Source organism: Cavia porcellus, unplaced genomic scaffold (genome assembly GCF_034190915.1).
Source record: "Cavia porcellus strain 051 isolate PalLab524CR breed Dunkin Hartley unplaced genomic scaffold, mCavPor4.1 scaffold_29, whole genome shotgun sequence".
NCBI lineage: Eukaryota > Metazoa > Chordata > Mammalia > Rodentia > Caviidae > Cavia > Cavia porcellus.
Genome location: NW_026947512.1, coordinates 27,044,644 through 27,063,729, shown reverse-complemented (window position 1 = coordinate 27,063,729; position 19,086 = coordinate 27,044,644). Strand labels below are relative to the sequence as shown.

The 19,086-nt window shown below is 36.5% G+C and overlaps 1 protein-coding gene, 1 non-coding gene and 1 pseudogene across 2 annotated transcripts in view; 1 reads left to right on the top strand and 2 right to left on the bottom strand.

The window, feature by feature from the left end:
• The window catches only part of LOC100733902 (complement factor H), a 97,171-nt gene that overhangs the window by 54,481 nt on the left and 23,604 nt on the right, over window positions 1–19,086 (top strand). Inside the window, exons 10-11 of the mRNA XM_063239868.1 lie at window positions 10,752–10,934; window positions 12,368–12,544. Coding sequence (XP_063095938.1) covers window positions 10,752–10,934; window positions 12,368–12,544 — 360 coding nt within the window. The remainder of the gene's footprint in view (window positions 1–10,751; window positions 10,935–12,367; window positions 12,545–19,086) is intronic.
• LOC106028726 (ATP-binding cassette sub-family E member 1-like) lies at window positions 6,205–9,194 on the bottom strand (annotated as a pseudogene).
• LOC111758310 (small Cajal body-specific RNA 15) lies at window positions 10,545–10,629 on the bottom strand. The gene has a single exon (XR_002792504.1). It is a non-coding gene; the product is annotated as a small Cajal body-specific RNA 15 (non-coding RNA).

The window sequence follows — 19,086 nt, the reverse complement described above, 5'->3', positions numbered from 1 at the left end:
GTCATGGAAGTATCTTATTTTTCCATCAATTTTGAAAGATAGTTTTCCTGGGTAGATCAATCTGGGTTAGAAGTTGTTTTCTTTCAGGGTTTGAAATACTTCAAACTCTTCTTGACCTGGTGATTTGTGTTGACAAGTCTGCTGTGATTCTGATTGGTTTTCCTTTGTAAGTAATCTGTCTCTTTTCTCTAACCACTTTTAATATTCTGTTCTTATGCTGAATTTCTGGGATCTTTATTATTATATGTCTGGCTGTAGATTTACTTGATTATGGCTAGTTGGATTCCTATATGCGTCACTTATCTGCATGTCAGATCCATTTCCCATATTTGAGAATTTTTCTTCTATTACTTCTGTGAATATCCTTTTAATTTCATTTGTTTTGACCCCTGCTTCTTCATTGATACTTATCACTCTTAAGTTATGCTTCTTTGCATCATCTTGCAGCCATTGAGTTATTTCCTGATTTCATGTTATTTTTAAGATATCTTTCCTTTCACAATCATTAGATGCAAGCCTGTGTTCAAGGTTTGAAAGTATATCTTCAGTCTCTTTCAAGTGGTTTTGCCAGCTTTTGATTGAATTTTTAATTTCCTGCATCTCTCTTTGAATCTGTTTCATGCATTGTAATTACTTTCTACATTTACTCAAGGTTTCCATCATTTTCCTATGCTCCTCTTTATTGTCTAGACCTTCTTTAGACCTGCTGAACAATTCTTTCAGTATGTTTGTGATTTCTTCTTTTACCTGAGACATTATTTCTGATTTCATTGCTTTTACAGTCTCATGAAATTGTTCCTTACTTTAGTTGCTATCCTCTCAGAGATTTCAGATGTGTGACTTCCATTCTCTTCCATGATTGTATCTCCCAGACTTAATGTGTGTGGGCTAGAGGTCTGAGTTTGCCTTTCACTCCTTCCTCTTGACATTCTCCTGGCTTCCTCCCAACAAGCTGGTTTTGGGGTCCCCGGCACTTCTCACGTTGGTTGGTCCTAGGCAGCGTAGAAGAATGGGACAGGCACCTGGGCTCCTTTAATTCCAGATTTACAAGGAGTTAGCAAGGTGTGGAGCAGGCCTCTCCAGCGCTATGGAGCTACACTGGGGCCTCACTGATGATCAGGAGTGCATGTAAGTGAGGCTGCTTCTCTCAGCCTGTGTGTCTACACTGGGACTCCCACAATGGTGGCAGCCACACAGGGTGTGTTTTTTGATCCTGTTAGTGGATGATGGCTGCCTCAGGGAACCAAGGGCCTCAAATGGTGGCCTATGGATGCACAGGACTTATCTGGCTGTGTGTCCCTTGTTCCTGCTGGCTGCCTGCAGGAAGGATTCTTCTGATGGCAGCTCCCTGAAGGTGAAGGTGATCTGCTGGCTCTCTCTACCCACACTGGCCACCTGTAGGATTTAGCGTTTTGGTGGCTGCACAGCAGCCAGAGGTGGATCTGTCTGTCTCCTTTAGCCCTTGTTGGGTGTGTGGAGGAAAGGGCCTTCCAGTAGAGGCAACTGGCAGGCAAAGATGGGTCTTCTTGTTCTCTCTGCCCACACTGGGGGCGTGGAGGAAAGGGCCTTCCAGTGGTGGTTCCTGGCAGGCAGAGCTCTGCTGCGTCTTTGAATAATCCTAATTCCTCTTGTTGAGTCCATAGTACAATGTTTATATTAGGTTTAATGCATCAATCTCTTAAAATTTTTTCAAAATTTTGCTCTTGTAGTCTCTTTTCATTTCAATGTGAATTTCAGAATAAGTTTGTTCATTAGTAAGAAATTCTGTGCTTTATTCTTGATTTATTTTAAATATACTGTTGTAGTTAGAGGTTGAGCACAGAGAACAATTAGAATCAGGACTAGGAGTTATAATTTTTATAATGGTCACCAGGAGTTAACACAAGAAAATTCAGAAAATCTACCCACAACACCAAAGACATAGAATATTTAGTCAAAGGCCCAAATCCCACAGCAATGTCCCACATGAGTCCAAATGAAGACCCAGAGCTCATGACAATGCCTCCCACGAGTCCAACTGGAGGTCAGAGTCCACAAGAAGGAATCACACCAATCTCTTTTATGGTCTGTGCTGGGAAGACCCAAAGGTCAGTGGTGGAAGTGAGAAAGTGTATACCAGAGGGTGAAGAAGCTGTGCTGATGGGTTGAGGGTTCTATGCTGGAGCCAAGAAGTCACACTCACAACAAAGACCAGGGCTATCCTGAAATGCACACGGCCATCCTCAGTGACACGAGGCCCCAAGCTCCTTTGAAAAGCACATTCAAGTACATACCAGGAAGCCAGCATGACAAGTTCATCCTGGAGGACAAGCAGCACACGTCTTCCCCTCCAGAGCCAGGAAACAATGCTTGATGTGAGTACCAGACTTCTCCAGGAGAACCTAATGACTCAAATAGCAACTCGTAGGAGATCTCACAATGCCTCAATGCTTCAACACCTCAACACAATAACTTCTCCTTCTCCACATCTCTATTTATGTTGGCAACTTTCCTCAGGTGGAGCATCTACTCTTAGCATCATGCTGATGTAATACAGCTGGCATTAAGTTGACCGTCATTTCTTAATCCATAACAATCCACCCATAGTCAACTTAATAACCACACACATTTCCTTAAACTAGTCTTCAGTGGCAATTCATGAAAGTTAATGTATCATGTTCTATTTAGATTTACATACGTTAATACAACAATTACATGTATACAATTCTTTTTACACTTATTCCTGCACCAAGAGCAAAACATTTAAAGGGTGACCAAGGTTCAACATTAAAACACAGTACTTTGATACATTAACCTGGTTATAAACATATAGAAACATTAAAATCACACTAAAAGAGCAATTACAATCACAGTCCTTGCTTCCCATTAACTTTTAATGTGGCATGGCAAGACTAACACATAAGGATCTCCTGCAATTCAAATGTACTCTTGATTTTTCCATTGTCCTATTCTTCTAAACAGTAATGTTCTTTTTTGTTTCATATTTTTGCAACTCACAATTCCAATGGTGCCTTCTACTTGGCCGAGTGTTTTAAATTACTCTCCTGGCTCTTTGCTCTAAATTTTCAAATTAGATCTGGTCAAAAGTTCCATGCTCCCATCCCAACAGTAGGCTGCCTAGAAATTTTTCGGCCACCAGGTAATATCTTTAAATACAAACAAAACAAAGACCAACTTTCAGGCAAAGCACAATATATTACCTGGACTCAGCAGACATGCATTTCTTCTCCATAGAAGTCTCCCAAGCTTCATCTTAACCGGCAGCATTTCCATCAGTTACTCTGACTTTCCAGGTTCCAACCAGAGTCTCCAAAATAGTACATAGCACAGAGGGGCTGTCTTTTGGCCAGTCTCTCAAAAACTTTCCAAATTAATTTCTAAGGATCTTAAGACAAATGGCCAGGCAAGATAACAGCAATAACCCCACTCTCCTAATACCAATTTCTGTTATAGTTAAGTGTTGTGCAGAGAACAATTAGAATCAGGACATGGATTTTATAATATTGTTTTATGATGGTCACCGGGAGTTAACACAAGAAAATGCAAGAAGTCTGTCCACAACACCGAAGACATACAATATTTAGTCAAGGGCCTGAATCCTACGGCAATGTCCCACATGAGTCCAGATGAAGACCCAAAGCTCATGACAATGCCTCCCACAAGTCCAACTGGAGGTCTAGAGCCTACAAGAAGGTCTTATGCCAGTCTCTTTTATGGATGTGTACTGGGAAGGCCCAAAGGTCAGTGATGAAAGCCAACAGGGTGAAAGAGCTGTGCTGGTAGGTTGAGGGTTCTACACTGGAGCTGAAAAGTCACACTCACAACAAAGACCAGGACTGTCCTGAAAAGCACCACAGCCATCCTCAGTGACATGGAGGCCCCAAGCTCCTCCAACAAGCACAGTCAGGTACATGCCAGGAAGCCAGTGTGATGAGTTCATCCGGGAGACCAAGTGGCATCTGTCTTCCCCTCCACAGCCTGGAAGCAATGCTTGATGTGAGGGCCAAAGCTTCTCCAAAACTAATGGCTCAAACAGCAAATCCTAGGGGAACCCACAATGCCTCAATGCAAGAACACATTGATGCCCCCCTTCTCCACGTCTCTATTTATGCTGGCAACTTTCCTCAGGTGGAGCATTTACGCTCAGTGCCATGCTGATGTAATCCAGCTGGCATTAAGTTGACCATCAGTTCTTTATCCATAACTTATACATATAGATCAATTTAAAGAAAATTGATGTCATAACATTATTGGATTTTGAATCAATGAGTGATATTTTCTCTGTATTTAATTCAGATCATTTTTGTTTCTTACAGCAGGGTTTTTGTGTGTGTGTGTGGTTTTATCATGGAGATCTTGTATGTACTGTGTTAGATTTATAAATATTTCATGTTAAACATAATTGTATTGCTATCTATGTTTTTTAGTGACCTGTTGTAATATATGATTTTTATAGTTTTGTTAACCCATTTAGTTATTTAATTTATTGATAAGACAAGATTCACAATATTTTCTTGTTATTCATTAAATAAATGTAAAAACTATAATGATACTGTTTCTAGTTGCAGATATTGGCAACTTGTCTCACTTCAATTGTTTTTTATTAACAAAATTTTTAATGCCTGTCAATTTTAGAGATCTAAAATAATGAACTTTTGGTTGTTGCTACACATGTGCACACACACACTCGGGTGTGTGTGTGTGTGTGTGTGTGTGTGTATAGTACTTTTCATTATATTAGCTCAGGTTTTTATTGTTTCTTTTTGCCTGCTTACTTTAAGTTCAATCTATTCTACTTCTTACTATGTCAAGATAAAAGGTAAAATAGTTTATATGGAATATTATTTTTTTCTTATACAGACATTTTTTTTAACCCCTGGGGAGGTAATAAAGGGAAATCTTTTTTATTCCATATTTTTGTATATTTAAATTTTTCACAAAAGAAATGTATTCCATATTTTTGTATATTTAAATTTTTCACAAAAGCAATGTACTTATAGACTCTGCACATAAATTTATTTTTAGAAGAACTAGCGAAGTCCACTTAAACCAAACTTTCTGTCCATTATTTGCAATTAATCAAGGTTTCTGTCATTTCAATGAGCTCTAAAATAATCTTAACAAAAAATTTCCACTTTTCCTGCTTTACATGTACCAATAGTTTACAGTGAATCTACTTCCACACTCAGAGGTTAACTCCAATTCAGTGCATTAAAAAGGTTTAAATAATGCCTTTTACAGCCAAACTTATATATTTGGTAATAATAGATACTTTGTATTGCTATCTCTTGCATTTGTGTTGCTACTGGCAGAGTGGTTTAAGATCCTTGACTGGCCAACTAAAAAATCCACCCTTAAAAATGCATTCTCAGGCATCAAATCTAAAGAATTTAAAAGTGTAGCTATAAAGGAAGTAAATATTCTAGAAATGCTCTTTCCTAAATATTGATCAGTGATCAGTGATAATATAAAGGTATGTTTAAAAAATGGCATTGCCTTGAGAATAATTACAGAACACAGACTCATAGAGTACAAAAACAAAAACCAAAGTAAGGTTTTCTTTTCCTTGAAGGGGCACTGAAATAATTCTAGATGATGTCAAAAAGCACAAAAAACATTAAAAACATGTGTAAGTTGGTAATAAACACCTATTTTCTAACAGTGGGGTTTTGTAAGGGGACAATCATTCCTGGAAACCACACACTGAAAAGATTGAAAACAAACAATAAATATAATCTAATATTTGTTTACCAAATCTTATTGGTGTAGTCTTTGACTACCCTAGCTTTTAAAATAGGGCAGTTTTATTATACTGACATGCTTGAAAAACCAGGTAAGCATAGGAATCTTCTTCAAGATTTTAAAAATGGGATAACGCTGGTCAACATTTGATACATGAATATAATACAACCATTGAATATCTTCTCAGATGTCCTGAAAACTTGGAAGTTATCTGTTTAGTATGAAATGTCATTTTAAAAAGTTATGCACAAAAGGGGCATTTTTAGGGACAGCAAAGTGCAATTCTCTGTGTTCAAACTACAATATTACAACACAGCTGGCTTTTGATGTTACTCCAAGTAAATCATCCTTCAAGCTGCAGAGTATATAAGGCCATAAAACATGATTAGAGTTTTATATGACAGAAATCCTAGTCAGTGTTTCTTTTAATAAAATGGCTTATCAGCAATTCTCAGACTCAGTCTAATCATCCAAGAAAAAGTAGTTTCCACTGTTCATTTGTTCTACATCCTTAATTGAATTGAGTTTATATATTCATATTCTATAGTTATTTGAATTTATTCTGAGTGTAATTTCTAGATGAGACAAAAATTTGTTCATGCCAGTCAAAGGACTGTTGGCTATTTGTAATTGTGTTCTTAGATGGAACACCATCAAAAACCAGGACTTCATCAGCTAGATAGGTGACCATGATGAAGTCGTGTTTCACAACAAAGCCTGTTTTCTTTGCATGGAGTATGAAATGTTTCACAACCCAAGCTGCCATCAATCTTTGCTCTGAGTCCAAATAAGCAGATGTCAATAAAATAGACATAGCAGGTTTGGCCTAACGCAAAGTTAAAGTTACTTGCTGCAGTTCACCACCAGATAATGTCTGAACCTCTTGATGAATGATATTTTCAATTTGCAAAGTCTTCATTACATCAGTCACAAATTGTAGATTAGTATACGTATCTCGTAGCTTTTCCATGTCATAATTGGCAAATACTTCCAGTTGATTTTGGACTGACTTTGTGGCTTACATCTGACATTTAGAACTGGTAGTTCCCCTCCTTCATCAGGTTTCACTCTCCCAGCAAGCATTCTGAAAAATCTCATTTTACCTGTATCATTTTCCTCCATCATCACCATATTTCAGAATCAGCAAACTCTCCAATTTTAATTACTAGCTCAATTTCTACCATTTTATCCATTCCTGAATATTTATACAAACACAACTTTTTAACTTAACTTCATTTGCTGTTTCATTACTTTAACAAGCAATGTATTTCAGAATCTCAAATTTTCTGTTTGAAAAAGCCATCCAAAAATATTTATGCTTTCTATTACACTTAAAGGCATAGTGATAACATTGGGAGTACTCAGTACATCATGGTTAACAACAAATGAACTCAGAGAGATAGTGTCATACACTTAGATCATGCTCCACCACAGTGATATATCTATCTGAATCTATCAGAGATTGAATAATAATAATAGCATTCTTAAACACAGCTTGACATCTAGGTATCTAGAGGGCTCATCACACATGAAAATATCAGCTTTCTGTATGTAAACAACAACATAAGAGAATCTCTGCAATTCTCCTGAAAGATCTTCAACATTTTATTCTTTAAAATGGGTTAAATCAATCTGTTGACATACAATTCCACGTGTCTTTGTTTTATCCTTTCAATCCAAAATAGACTCTATTGTCCCCTTTGCATTCTTGGTAATCTGACCCATATACTGATTTGATAATAGACTTTAGATCATGTTTCAGAATCTTAATAAAGTAATTTTTTAATTCAGATCCATGGAAGTAAGTCAGAATCTCCTGCAGATAAAGAGGATCATCATACTTTCCAAGGTCGGCTTTTGCTTTCCTGCTAAAATTTTTTATGCTGTTGATTTTCCAATACCAATAGTTCCAACTAATCCCAAGACTTCACTTACATGAGGGACAGGAGACCTGTGAAGTTTGAAGGCGCTGGCACAATATCACTGTGTTGTTTCTTCTTCCAAGTTGCTTGGTAAATTGACAATTGATAAGGTGCCAAAGGGGCATATTAATATAAATACCACAACCCATCAGAGGGTCTCAGAAATCTACTCTATTTTGTTCAGCAGTATAATTTCTATACATAATTTTTGCATTTGAACCATGGGACATTTTTTTGTATTCCTGTGGACATTTCTTAGGTTTCCTTTTGTCATACTTGACAATAGTTATTCTTGTTCATTTGTCTGCCAAAACTGGAGAAAATGATCCCCTTACAGTGGAAAGCACAGAGGTGATTTGCCTTCAGGTTTAAGTGATATAAATATCACTTATACAGATATTTAAAGCAATTGATTTCTTCCATTTTGCTTCCATGTTATTTTATCAATTTTGATATGTAATTTATCCACTGATGTTTGGGTAGAGTAGGGTGAGCATTATAAAAATATTTGCTGTCTTAGAATTTGTCAACTGATTTCATCTTTTCTCTCAAGTTTTTTTAAAAGAGAATTTAAAAAACAAAATGAAACAGAATAAAGCCATTCCAAAAAAAATAATAAAAGTGATATAGGACTTCAAAACAAGATAGCAGGAAATCAGCATACCTACCATAATGCCTCTTGTTATCTTCAAATTAGCTGTTCATACTATCAGACATAAAGAATGGCTCATCTCTGCCAGGCTGTCCTCTGGCCATTGGCCCCGACTTTTCCCTTCCATTCAATTACCTGCCCTGCTCAGCTATCTCCATCTGTTGCTATTCCTGGAAACTTGATCATCTTTATCTGTCTCTAGAATATCCTTCAGAACTCTTTGTAGAGTTGGTTTGGTGGTCACGAATTCTTTCAGTTGTTTTTTATCATGGAAGTATCTTATTTCTCCATTAACTTTGAAAGGTCTGGGTTAGAATTTGTTTTCTTTAAGGACTTAAAACACTTCACTCCAAGCTCTTCTTGACTTGTTAGTTTGTGTTGAGAAGTCAGCCATGATTCTGATGGGTTGTCCTTTATAGGTGATCTGTTTCTGTTCTCTAACAGTTTTTAATAGCCTGTTCTGTTGAATTTCTGGGATCTGATTATTATATGATTATAGCTAGTTGAAATCTATATTCCTCACTTATTTGGATGTCAGGTCTGTTTCCCATGCTTGGGAAGTTTTCTGCTCTTATTTCTAAAAAATAGTCTTTTTACATTATTTGCTTTGAGCCCTGCTTTTTCTGTTGACTCCTATCAGTCATAAGTTTTTCTTTGTGTTGTATTGTAGCCATTGAATTGTTATTTCCTGTTTCCTTGTTATTTTTAAGAGATCTTTCCTTTCACTACCAGTATTTGCAATCCCGTCTTCAAGGTCTGAAAGTCTTTCTTCAGTTTCTTTCAAGCAGTTTTACCAGTTTTCAATGGAGTTTTTAATTTCCTGAATATTCTGAAAATGTTGACACTTACTGTTTGCTGTTAGTGATGTTCCCTTTCATAGTTATTCTTTGCCTGTTCTCATGTGGTTTTGTCCCACGGCACAGTATAGGAACACTCAGGCAGTCTATGCTGACTTGTAGCACTCTCATTCTAAAGTTTCTTCTTCTCTGGTGTCATACCCTCCACATTGTGGCAACCTTCACCTTTCTGAGCATCCTTTTGTTTATTTAAGTAAGGATAACTCTCATTTTATGTTTGCATTCTGAGCTTCTATTTTCCAGACGATTTTTCCAAGAACAAGTTGCTTTTATAAGACAGCTTACATCATTTCTTTTCAATGAAATTATAATCATATATTATTTGTCTCCCAACTCCTGGTAGGTAAGTTTCAAATACTTAATTCAATTTTCTCATTGTTTTTGGCTGAAACATGGGTTTTCTTGATTGTTCTTCTGTGGTGTCTATGAATCTTGTTACATTTCTTTACACAATCACCTTTACCTTTGTCAATTTCATCTCTTGTTGTTTTTCAGTTTGCTGTCTGCTAGTATTTTATTTTTTTCAAAATGTGTATTTACATGAAGCTTTGTTTTTCTAGTTTCTTAAAGTAAGACTAATTTTTTATTTTTACTTTCTATTCACTTCCTTTATGACTGTTTAATGATAAATATTCATCTCAACACTGTTTTTGTAGTTACTTAATGCATTTTCTTTACCAGCTAATTAGAAATACTTAAAATTTTCTCTTTATATTTCCTCCTATGAAACTGTGTTTAGGAAGAAGCCTGGTAACTGACAGAGGTCTAATTTTGCATGTTTAAGTAAAGTTTTGCATTATTTCAAGGGATCATCATTTTGGCCTGGGAAGATAAATAAATGTGTTGCTTTCTTATCTTTTTGGAACTCCCTGCATGTATTAAATTTCAAGCACACAATTATGATTACATTTGAAACTCTCAGGCCAAAATCTGTAGCAACTATATTAACATAGTCTCAAAATCTGCACATGAGGAAAGGAGCCCCAGTGGTGAAGTGATTTGTGGGCACCTAAATTATTTCCAGATTTAGAGTAACTCCCAGGGGGAAAAAACATAGTTCCTGTGGAGCTCGAGATATGATTTTGTAGGATTCAGGATGCATCAAACAAATAAGTTTCTAATAATTTCTTTTTTTTAAATCGGTACAGGGGATTGGTCTCACTTCTTGCAAGGCAGGGGCTTATGCCGCTGAGCTAAATCCTCAGCCCCCTCTAATAATTTCCTAAAAGGAATTATGAGTGTTTTAAATCTTGTGTTTTCCTCAAAACATCTCACAAAGGTTCTTGATGTGATAGCTGTTGAAACTGATAGCTTGTCTGATAGCATCATCCAGGCTAAAAAATCTGGATGATGATAATTCCAGTTTTTTTTTGCTGTTGGTAGATAAGTAGGTCTTGGGTTTCTTTTGCAAACAGGACCTGTTCTATCTACCTTTTCATTTAGGAGATAATTCCAGTTTTTCACATACAAATTCACTTATACAAATGATTGGTTTTTTTTATACTGTCATATTATTGAAGTCCTTGTAAAATGGTATTGAACATATGTTTATATGTTATTTATTTTTTTCCATTTTAGAAACATGTTCAAAATCAGATATAGAAATTGAAAATGGGTTCCTCTCTGAATCTGACTATCTTTATGTTTTAAATAAAAAAACACAATTTAAGTGTAAACCAGGATATTTAACACCAGATGGAGAAACCTCAGGACAAATTACATGTCTGGAAAATGGATGGTCAGATCAACCCACTTGCATTAGTAAGTAATTTATCATATTAGAGTAAATATTTTGATGGTGTAAAAATGAATTGTATTCTTTCTTGGGCTGACTTATGTGTATTCATCTGAAGGGTAAAAAAAAACAGAAAAAATATGCATCAGTATTTTATCCTTTTAGAATTAATTACAAGTGCTGTTTGTCTCTCCCCCCCTTTATCACTTTAAAGCATCTTATGATTTAGGAACTAGTTAGGGAGCTTTGTGTATATTCTAAGGTATGCTCATTTACTTTTTTTTGTTGTTGTTGTTTTTTCTTTTTTATCGGTACCAGGGATCAAACTCACAACTGCCTGCTTGCAAGGCAGGTGCTCATGCTGCTGAGCTAAATCCCCAGCCCCTTCATTTACTTTTAAACTAGACCTTTGTGTTACTGCTTTTTATGTCACTCACCCTTTAGATATAAAAGTAATGCTTTTGGTAAGGATGTGGGTTTGTGACATGTAATCTTATAATAATTTATCCTTTAGAACACAATTATAAGCATACTTCTGAACACTCTTCCTCTTAATCTTCATAAACATATAGATATTAAAAAAGTATTTCTAGATGCTATCCATTTTTGTTGTGTTGGAAGATTTTCCTGCCATCTAAACATTAATGAAGATTTTCTAAAATTGATCAGTGTAGTTATCTCATTTATACCTCATTATTGATAAGGTGGTTATATTTAAATTACTTTAAATAAAGCAGATATTTAAGTTTTCCACTCCTACTATCTTAATTTATTTTCTTTAAAATTTTTTTCTGTGGTTCTTATAAGTTCTAGCTAAAAAAAAGCAATAAAAGTCACACCCATGTAAAACTCACATACATTAAATTGATTATGTATTGTGTTTTATTATGAAGCAAAATGTATAATAAATGCAACAACCTTTTTATACAATTAGCCTTTTAAAATATTTTTCAGTAACTATTAAGACTGGTATCTTAATTCACTATGTACTACTGTGATGTTCTAAAAAATTTAAAAAGAGTAATATGTCTGTAATGACTTGTTTTATTACCAGTGTGGATAAACTCAAAAATATAATTGAATCCAGAAAAATGTTTTCAAATAAATTTCTCAGAGAAGGTTAATTCATGAGGAAAATGTTATGTAATAATGTAATTCTCATTTTTAGTAACTATTTTAGGACAATGATTTGTCATCAGCCTTAGATGATTTTTATATTGGGTTATTAGCACACAGTGTTGGGCATGGTGTCACACGCTTGCAATCCTAGCACTTGGGAGACTGAGGCAAGAGTATTGCTGTGAGTTCAAGGCTAGCCTGCACTATGTAGTGAGACACTGTCCCCCCAAAAAATTTAGTAGCACACAAAATGAAAAGCCTTTTGTTTTTGTGGTGGGTATTTCTTCAGTTATTCATGAATTACATCAGAAATGAAATCTTGAATTTTATTATGCATCAGAGTCTTGTGAATTGCCAGTATTTGAGAATGCTGGAACCAAAAACAATCGTACTTGGTTTAAAGTCAATGACAAGTTGGACTATGAATGCCATGTTGGATATGAAAACAAACTTAGACGTGCCAAAGGTTCCATAAGATGTTCTCACACCGGATGGTCCGACACACCCACATGTTATGGTAAGTACTGACATTTTGGGAAGATGTTTTCTTTGGGATAAAAATCTGCATGTTTCAATTTTTAGAAGATTAAATTTTCTACAGATGTTTTTAGAGAATAACAATGGAAATCAAAATGTTTCTTCTGAATTAACGTAAACTAGAAAGAGATGGTGCTTTGCACGTGAGATACGACGATCCGTTGATTAGAGCATAATTGTTTCGTTATCTTGAGTGCAAGCTGTTCAATTATTTCCAAGGCAGTATCCATTACTAAAATTTTAGTGTGTTAGAACTTCCTATCGTATTTTGCTCCTGAGTTTCTGCTTAAATTTTCCACCTTAATTTACACAGTTCCTGAAAATAAGTATATTTTTTTAACTTTGACAACTTATTAGAGACTATTACGTAATTCTCTCTCACGTTTGCCAATTAGTTGTCTGTTTTCTAAAATTAAAAGAGGGCTTGAATATTGGGGAAATGAACATCTGTAGGCTCTTCCAGTCCAAAACATTAGCATGTGCAATCTTTGAAAACAATATTGAGGAAATGTAAGACTGTAAATTCTAGGCAAGATTGGAAGAAGTTTTTGAACTGAGACTAGTTAAAACTCATAGGAAAGTTTATTCAGGTGAGTACATAGTATGTGAATGGTTAGGATTCACTTTGATGAAAAGCCTTAAAAATTTTTAAGGAAGGAAATTATTTAATTTGGTAGATTTTAAAGTTTGGGGAATTTTCTTCAGGATGCCATGCTTTGATGTGCAAAAGACACCACAATGAGTTTGTGTGGGGTAAGAAAATTGGGATAAGTAGAGTGAAAGCTGAGGACCGACTTGGAACACATTTTGGTGGTAGCTTGCATAGGTGGTGGTACCAAGTATTAGTGAAAGAAAGGGTGGGAAGTCAAGGAATCCAGTTGCTAGTTTTCATAAACATATGGGTGACTGACAGTGACTGACACCACTGAAAGCTGGTGCTGACAAAACAGATCAACTTTGGGGAAGATATCACAACTTGTGACTTGAGCAGTCCATAGACAATCAAAATTAGACATATAAAAGTAAAGGGCAGAGATGGATACACAGAACTGGAGCCTGGAGATGCAGACTGGAGATTGTCACCATCTAAACAAAGACATCAAATTGAAAAAGAAGAATAGAATAAAAAGAAAAGAGAACTTGAAATATTGCAACACTGACATATTAGAAAGTAGAGATACAGTTTAAAAATTACATCAAAAAAAGGGGACCTAGGGATAAAGGAGAAAAATATCTAGGAATGGATATTGTTACTGATATGGGGAAAAGACAATTCAAAAGAAAAACAGCTATAAAAGATTAGTGGCCAGGGGATATAACTCAGTAACACAGTACCTGCTTGGCAAATGTAAGGTCTGGAGTTTGATTATTAGTACAAAAAAAGGAAAGATTAGTTAATAAGAAAACCTGTGGAGTTACCCTGTCTTGATTCTAATTCCAAAGCCACCACTTGCTAGCAGGCTTATTGGAAGCATTGTTAAGTCATCCTTATCTGTATGATGTGTTAATATTTATAATATTTCAATAATTCAAAGGATTTTTCTGGTAAGAAGTTAAGTAGTCCTTCTAACTCTTGCCAAGAACTTGTGAAGATAATAAAGCCTAGCAAATTATAATCTAATTAAACTATCATGCTAGTTGGGGTGGTAAATATGTCTGACTGAGAAATATGTTAGTATTTGCAGCTAGAAAACTGAAAAAAAAATGTGATGATCTGGGAATATGGAGGCCAATACTAACTAACAGACAACTTTTAAATAGACTGGAAAAGGCACAGCATAAAGAGAATTTGCTTAAAAGGTAACAATAATTAGCAAGAAATGTAATACAGCGTATGGACGTATTTCTTCCAAGCCAGTTGGCCAGGCAGCAAATAGGAAGTTAAAATTACAAGAGGAAATTGTGCACTCAAGGAAGAACTTCTTTAAAGGGGACAAATGTAAGCAGTCTGAATGCATAGAGGATGTACAATAAAAAGGAGCCAATACTGAACACACAATTAGTAACTGAGAAAACAAGCAGGAACGGGAAGCAGAGCACCGCTTAGAAGTACTGGGATTTGATGGCACCAGGACTCCTTAACACTTCATAAAAGTAGAAGAAAGGAAGGAAAGAAAAATAGATGTATCTATCTAATCAAAACCTACTGGTTTCTGTCACATTTTGAAGTATGACACAAAGTTCTCTGAGACTGAATAGTGCCTGAGGGAAGAGATCAAAGATTTTAAAATAGTAGCAGCAGAGACCTTGAGATTTGACTCACAGCATCAAGGGCCCACTAAGATTAACTCGTGCAGGATGAAAACACTCCTTTACAGGACAGGGGAAAATGAAAAGCACAAATATGTTGTCCTGTCACCAGTTCAGACAGGGGATGTTCTTTTGAGACTCTGGAGGCTTAAAGAATTGCCAAAGAGCTTTAGTATCAGGTCCTGACCTAGATCCCTAATCTCCCAAAGGCTTAAATAAATGCTCCGCACTTTAGCTGAGTTCAAGACTCTGAGAGCTAAGACAAAGACTTCTCTGGACTGCCCATTTTTATTAGGTCCAAAACAAAAGGTGGGGAAACTGAGGAAAGCACAGGCAATGAGCGGGACCTTCAGAGTCACTTCAAGAATGTCACCAAGTAATGAATCATGTCAAGTTAGGAGAACTGTCTTGTCTCTGTGATGACATGGTAGGAGTAATTCCTACAGCTGCAGTCTCTATCTACTTAATTAATGTCTGAGCCAAGTGTCCACAGCTGTGGCCTTATCTTGCCCTTTAAGGTATCTCTGGCCTCACAGGCCACTACAGGCCTCAGCCAGGACCAGTGATTCATAGAGGTACACTTACTATGAATCAGCCCCATTTCCAGGCAAGGGGCCTAGGACAGATTCACAGATAAACATAGAAAGCCAATTAGTTATTTTAAATCCTGCTCAGAGCCCCTTAGTAGTGGTCCCCAACACCCTGGAAATGTCTGACACACAGCACCTCAGCTCAGTCTTTCAACCAGTCTTCAGCCACCCGGCTGCTGCTGTGTGATCTATATCTACAGTGGAGTACATAATAGAGGTTATGACCTTGAAATTTATTTACACTGAGACCTCGAGCTGTGCTTGCAAAAGAGTCCTGCTGACTCAGGTCTTCCTGTAACTGGAAATCACCCCTCCCACACTGACTAAATTACAGTGCAGCCATCTTGGGCCTCTTTTTTCCATACACATGGGTCTACCTTCAGAGCTTTCATTCTAGTATAGGAGAAGAAAAATATAGTTTAAGGAAGGTGGCTGAAGTTCTGGTTCTGGGCTTATCTTGCCTGACTCCAAAATGGCTTCCATCCAATCACCCTCTCCTGCAGGAAGACGGAGTCCTCTACACTCACCACCAGCCAGTGCAGTCCTCCATGTCCGCTGCTCCCCTTCACCACTGCATCTCTTTGCAGAGGCCTTCAGCCTTGCCAGTTACCTCCGTCAGTGTGACCGTGTGTCCCCAGGTTTCAACAGCTCCTCTCACATGGCAGGTCTGGCTCCATGTGAAGGCTCTGCCAGCTACCACCTTATTCTTTAAGTTTTTCTTCCTTTCTCCCATCATCTTCCTTTCTTCTTGTCTTCCACGTGATGCTGTATTCTAGCATCTGGACTGTTTCTCTCAGAGAAGCCATTCTATCTACTACTTACTCTGTCATCTTCCCAGAAGTCCCAGAAGTTTGAATTAAACCAAATAATAAACAAGGCATGTAGGTGGTTTAATATGCTTTACATATCTCTGTGTTCAATAAAATAAAAAGATCTAAGATATAACAGCAAACAGGAGAGAACCGATGCTCTTTAACATGCAAAGGCAAGTTGTTCAGAAAATTCAGTGATCTTAAAACCAGGAACTATACTATAATGAGGAGAAAGATATTTGATGACATTGGAAAAGTAAGTGAGCATTAGATTACAAAATGTTTGGATATTGTTCTAAGTGAGAAGGATAGCTTTTAAGATTATCATTACTTTCTCTTTCTGAGTATAAGGAAATCCAGATTTTTAGGAAGCCAGAAGCTAATACTGTTTCCCTCTTCCAGAAAAGATTGGAAAGCTGCAAAATATAAAATAAAGGAAATGCAAAATGATTCTCATGACATTTTCTATTTCCAAACATGAGAGAAAAATGTAAAGAAAGACAAAAAATAGGAGTGACTGTGTCATAAACTGATACAGAAAAAAACGACTTTTTATTATAAATTTTGCAACACATAATGACCATGTGAACACATAACTAGGAATTTGACAGCACAATATAAGGCTCCTGAAATTCAGTATACAAATGACTGAGTATCCTTGTTTTAGCAACATAGCAGAAACTATAAATAAATGGAGAAGGAGCAGATCCAGATAGCTGCTTTTCCTCTAGAAGAATGATCTGTAAAGCAAGAGTAAGTAGGTGCCCCTGTCAATGTATGGAAATGAGTGACCAGGAGAGTAACAGAAGTGTGAAGGAAAAATTTCAAAAGAGGGTTTTGCAATTATCTATTGTGATTATGGACTATTCCTAAGAACTACGCAAATGCTACCTGCTAGAATATGGCATTTTGGAGCAAGATCTCTCTTTGTTGAGCATCTAGTGGTACTACAATAACAGCTGGATCATGTCCAAAGAGCTGAATGCTCTATTTCCTCCCATAATCACTATTTTTGCTATTTGTTCTACATATCACTAGAGAGGTGTTACTAGTTGATTTGGCAAGAACAACCATTCCATAGGAGGAAGAATCTCATTAATACACTGCCCTGCGTTTCTCTAGAAGATTGATGGATCTGTAACACAAATAGATAAAGAGGTTGAGTAGCAACAACTCTAGAACACTGCCTAGAATGCAGACATTTCTCGATTAATTTCAGTTCTTACGTACCTGCTTCTGTGAGATGCTTGGTAGAATTTAAATCTTTGTCACCTTGAAGAAAATTATATAAATTTTGTAACTGATAGGTTACTATGACTAATTTTGGCCTAGGCCAGTTAGTCATTCCTAATTTTAGGAAATTATTTAAAGTTTCTAGCTTATGTATTCTTATCTGAATCTTCTATAGTTTAATTACCCTTTCAGAAACAATAGAGTCCAAATAACTATAAGGATTTATCATTTGTACCTTGTCGGGTGCTAGTTGAAGGCCAACAACAGCAAGTAAATCTCTCTTGATTTCTTCAAATAGCATCAGTAAGTTAAATTTAGAGGACATGGCTTGTAAGATGTTATTCATAAGGTGGATACTGTAAGCTTGAGATAATTGAGTTCTACATCTTTTCAAAGCTTTTGCTACAAGCTGGCAAAGTGTGGCACTATTTGCCATTCCCTGCAGGAGCCCAGTCCATTGAAGATGCTTCACTGACTCACGAAAATTATTGCTAAGTACTGAAAATGCAAATAAAGTTGATCTTGAGAGACAGCGGGATATTTAAAAAGCACTCATTAATAATAATAAACACCATAAACCAGTGGCATGGGGACACACAAGGAATACAAGGTTGCAATGCCCTCATTGGCAACATGCAAACATTTACAGCTCTCAAGTCTTGTATTAATCTCCACTTGCCTGATCCTTTTGAAATTACAAAAAAGGAATATTTCAAGGGCTAACAGATGGTTCAGTATGACCTAGTTATAGCTGCTTGTCTATAATGTTAGTAAGATTTTTAACGTCTCCTGAGTTAGGGGCCATTGGCAAACCCATTTTGGCTCTATAGTTTTCTATTGAATTGGCAGTGCAAGGATAGACGGAGAAGTGCCAATGGCCCCTGATATAAATTTAACTCATACCCGATTTCAGATCTACCTTGTTTTATTACAGGCTCAACTGAAAGTGTACAGCCCTGGAAGTTCTTACCTAGACATTTGTTTTCTTGACGTTCCATCTTAGCCATCATCTTATTAGTGGATGATACTCACATATGAAGAGCAGAGGAAACTAGGACAGCACCCCATTCTTCCATAATATCTTTTCTCCATAAATTGATGGGAATGAGTGCAGTAAGTGAGTTACAATGCCTGCCTGCCCATCAAGGCCAATATACAGAAGTGGTAGAGCACTCTGTGGGACAGAATGAGGGGAGCCTAAGTCTATCAGAGCTGTGGAGGCAGGTCTAGTTGGCCAAGCAGATGACTAAGATTGGCCATTGACTATACTGATATCAGCACCTATATCCATCAGTCCAGTAAAGAATTTTCCATTTAATTTAATAGTACAAGTAGGTCTATGAGCAGAAATAGTCTGAAAAAAATAAATTTCACTGCACACATGCTTGTCTTTATCAGACTCATATGAGGTGAGCAGAAGATAAATTGATTTTGGAAGGAGTAAAATCTGAATCATCAGATTATCAGATTTGATCACCTGTATGTCAGTGGAACACACCACAACTGATATTTCTTGACAATCACTATTTATTACAGTAAGAATTACAGTACGTCCTTTAGAAATTAAACTTCATTTTCCAGTAACTAATCCGATGGTCCCTTCTGGCACCGCCCAGACAAACATCAGTTCCTCTGCT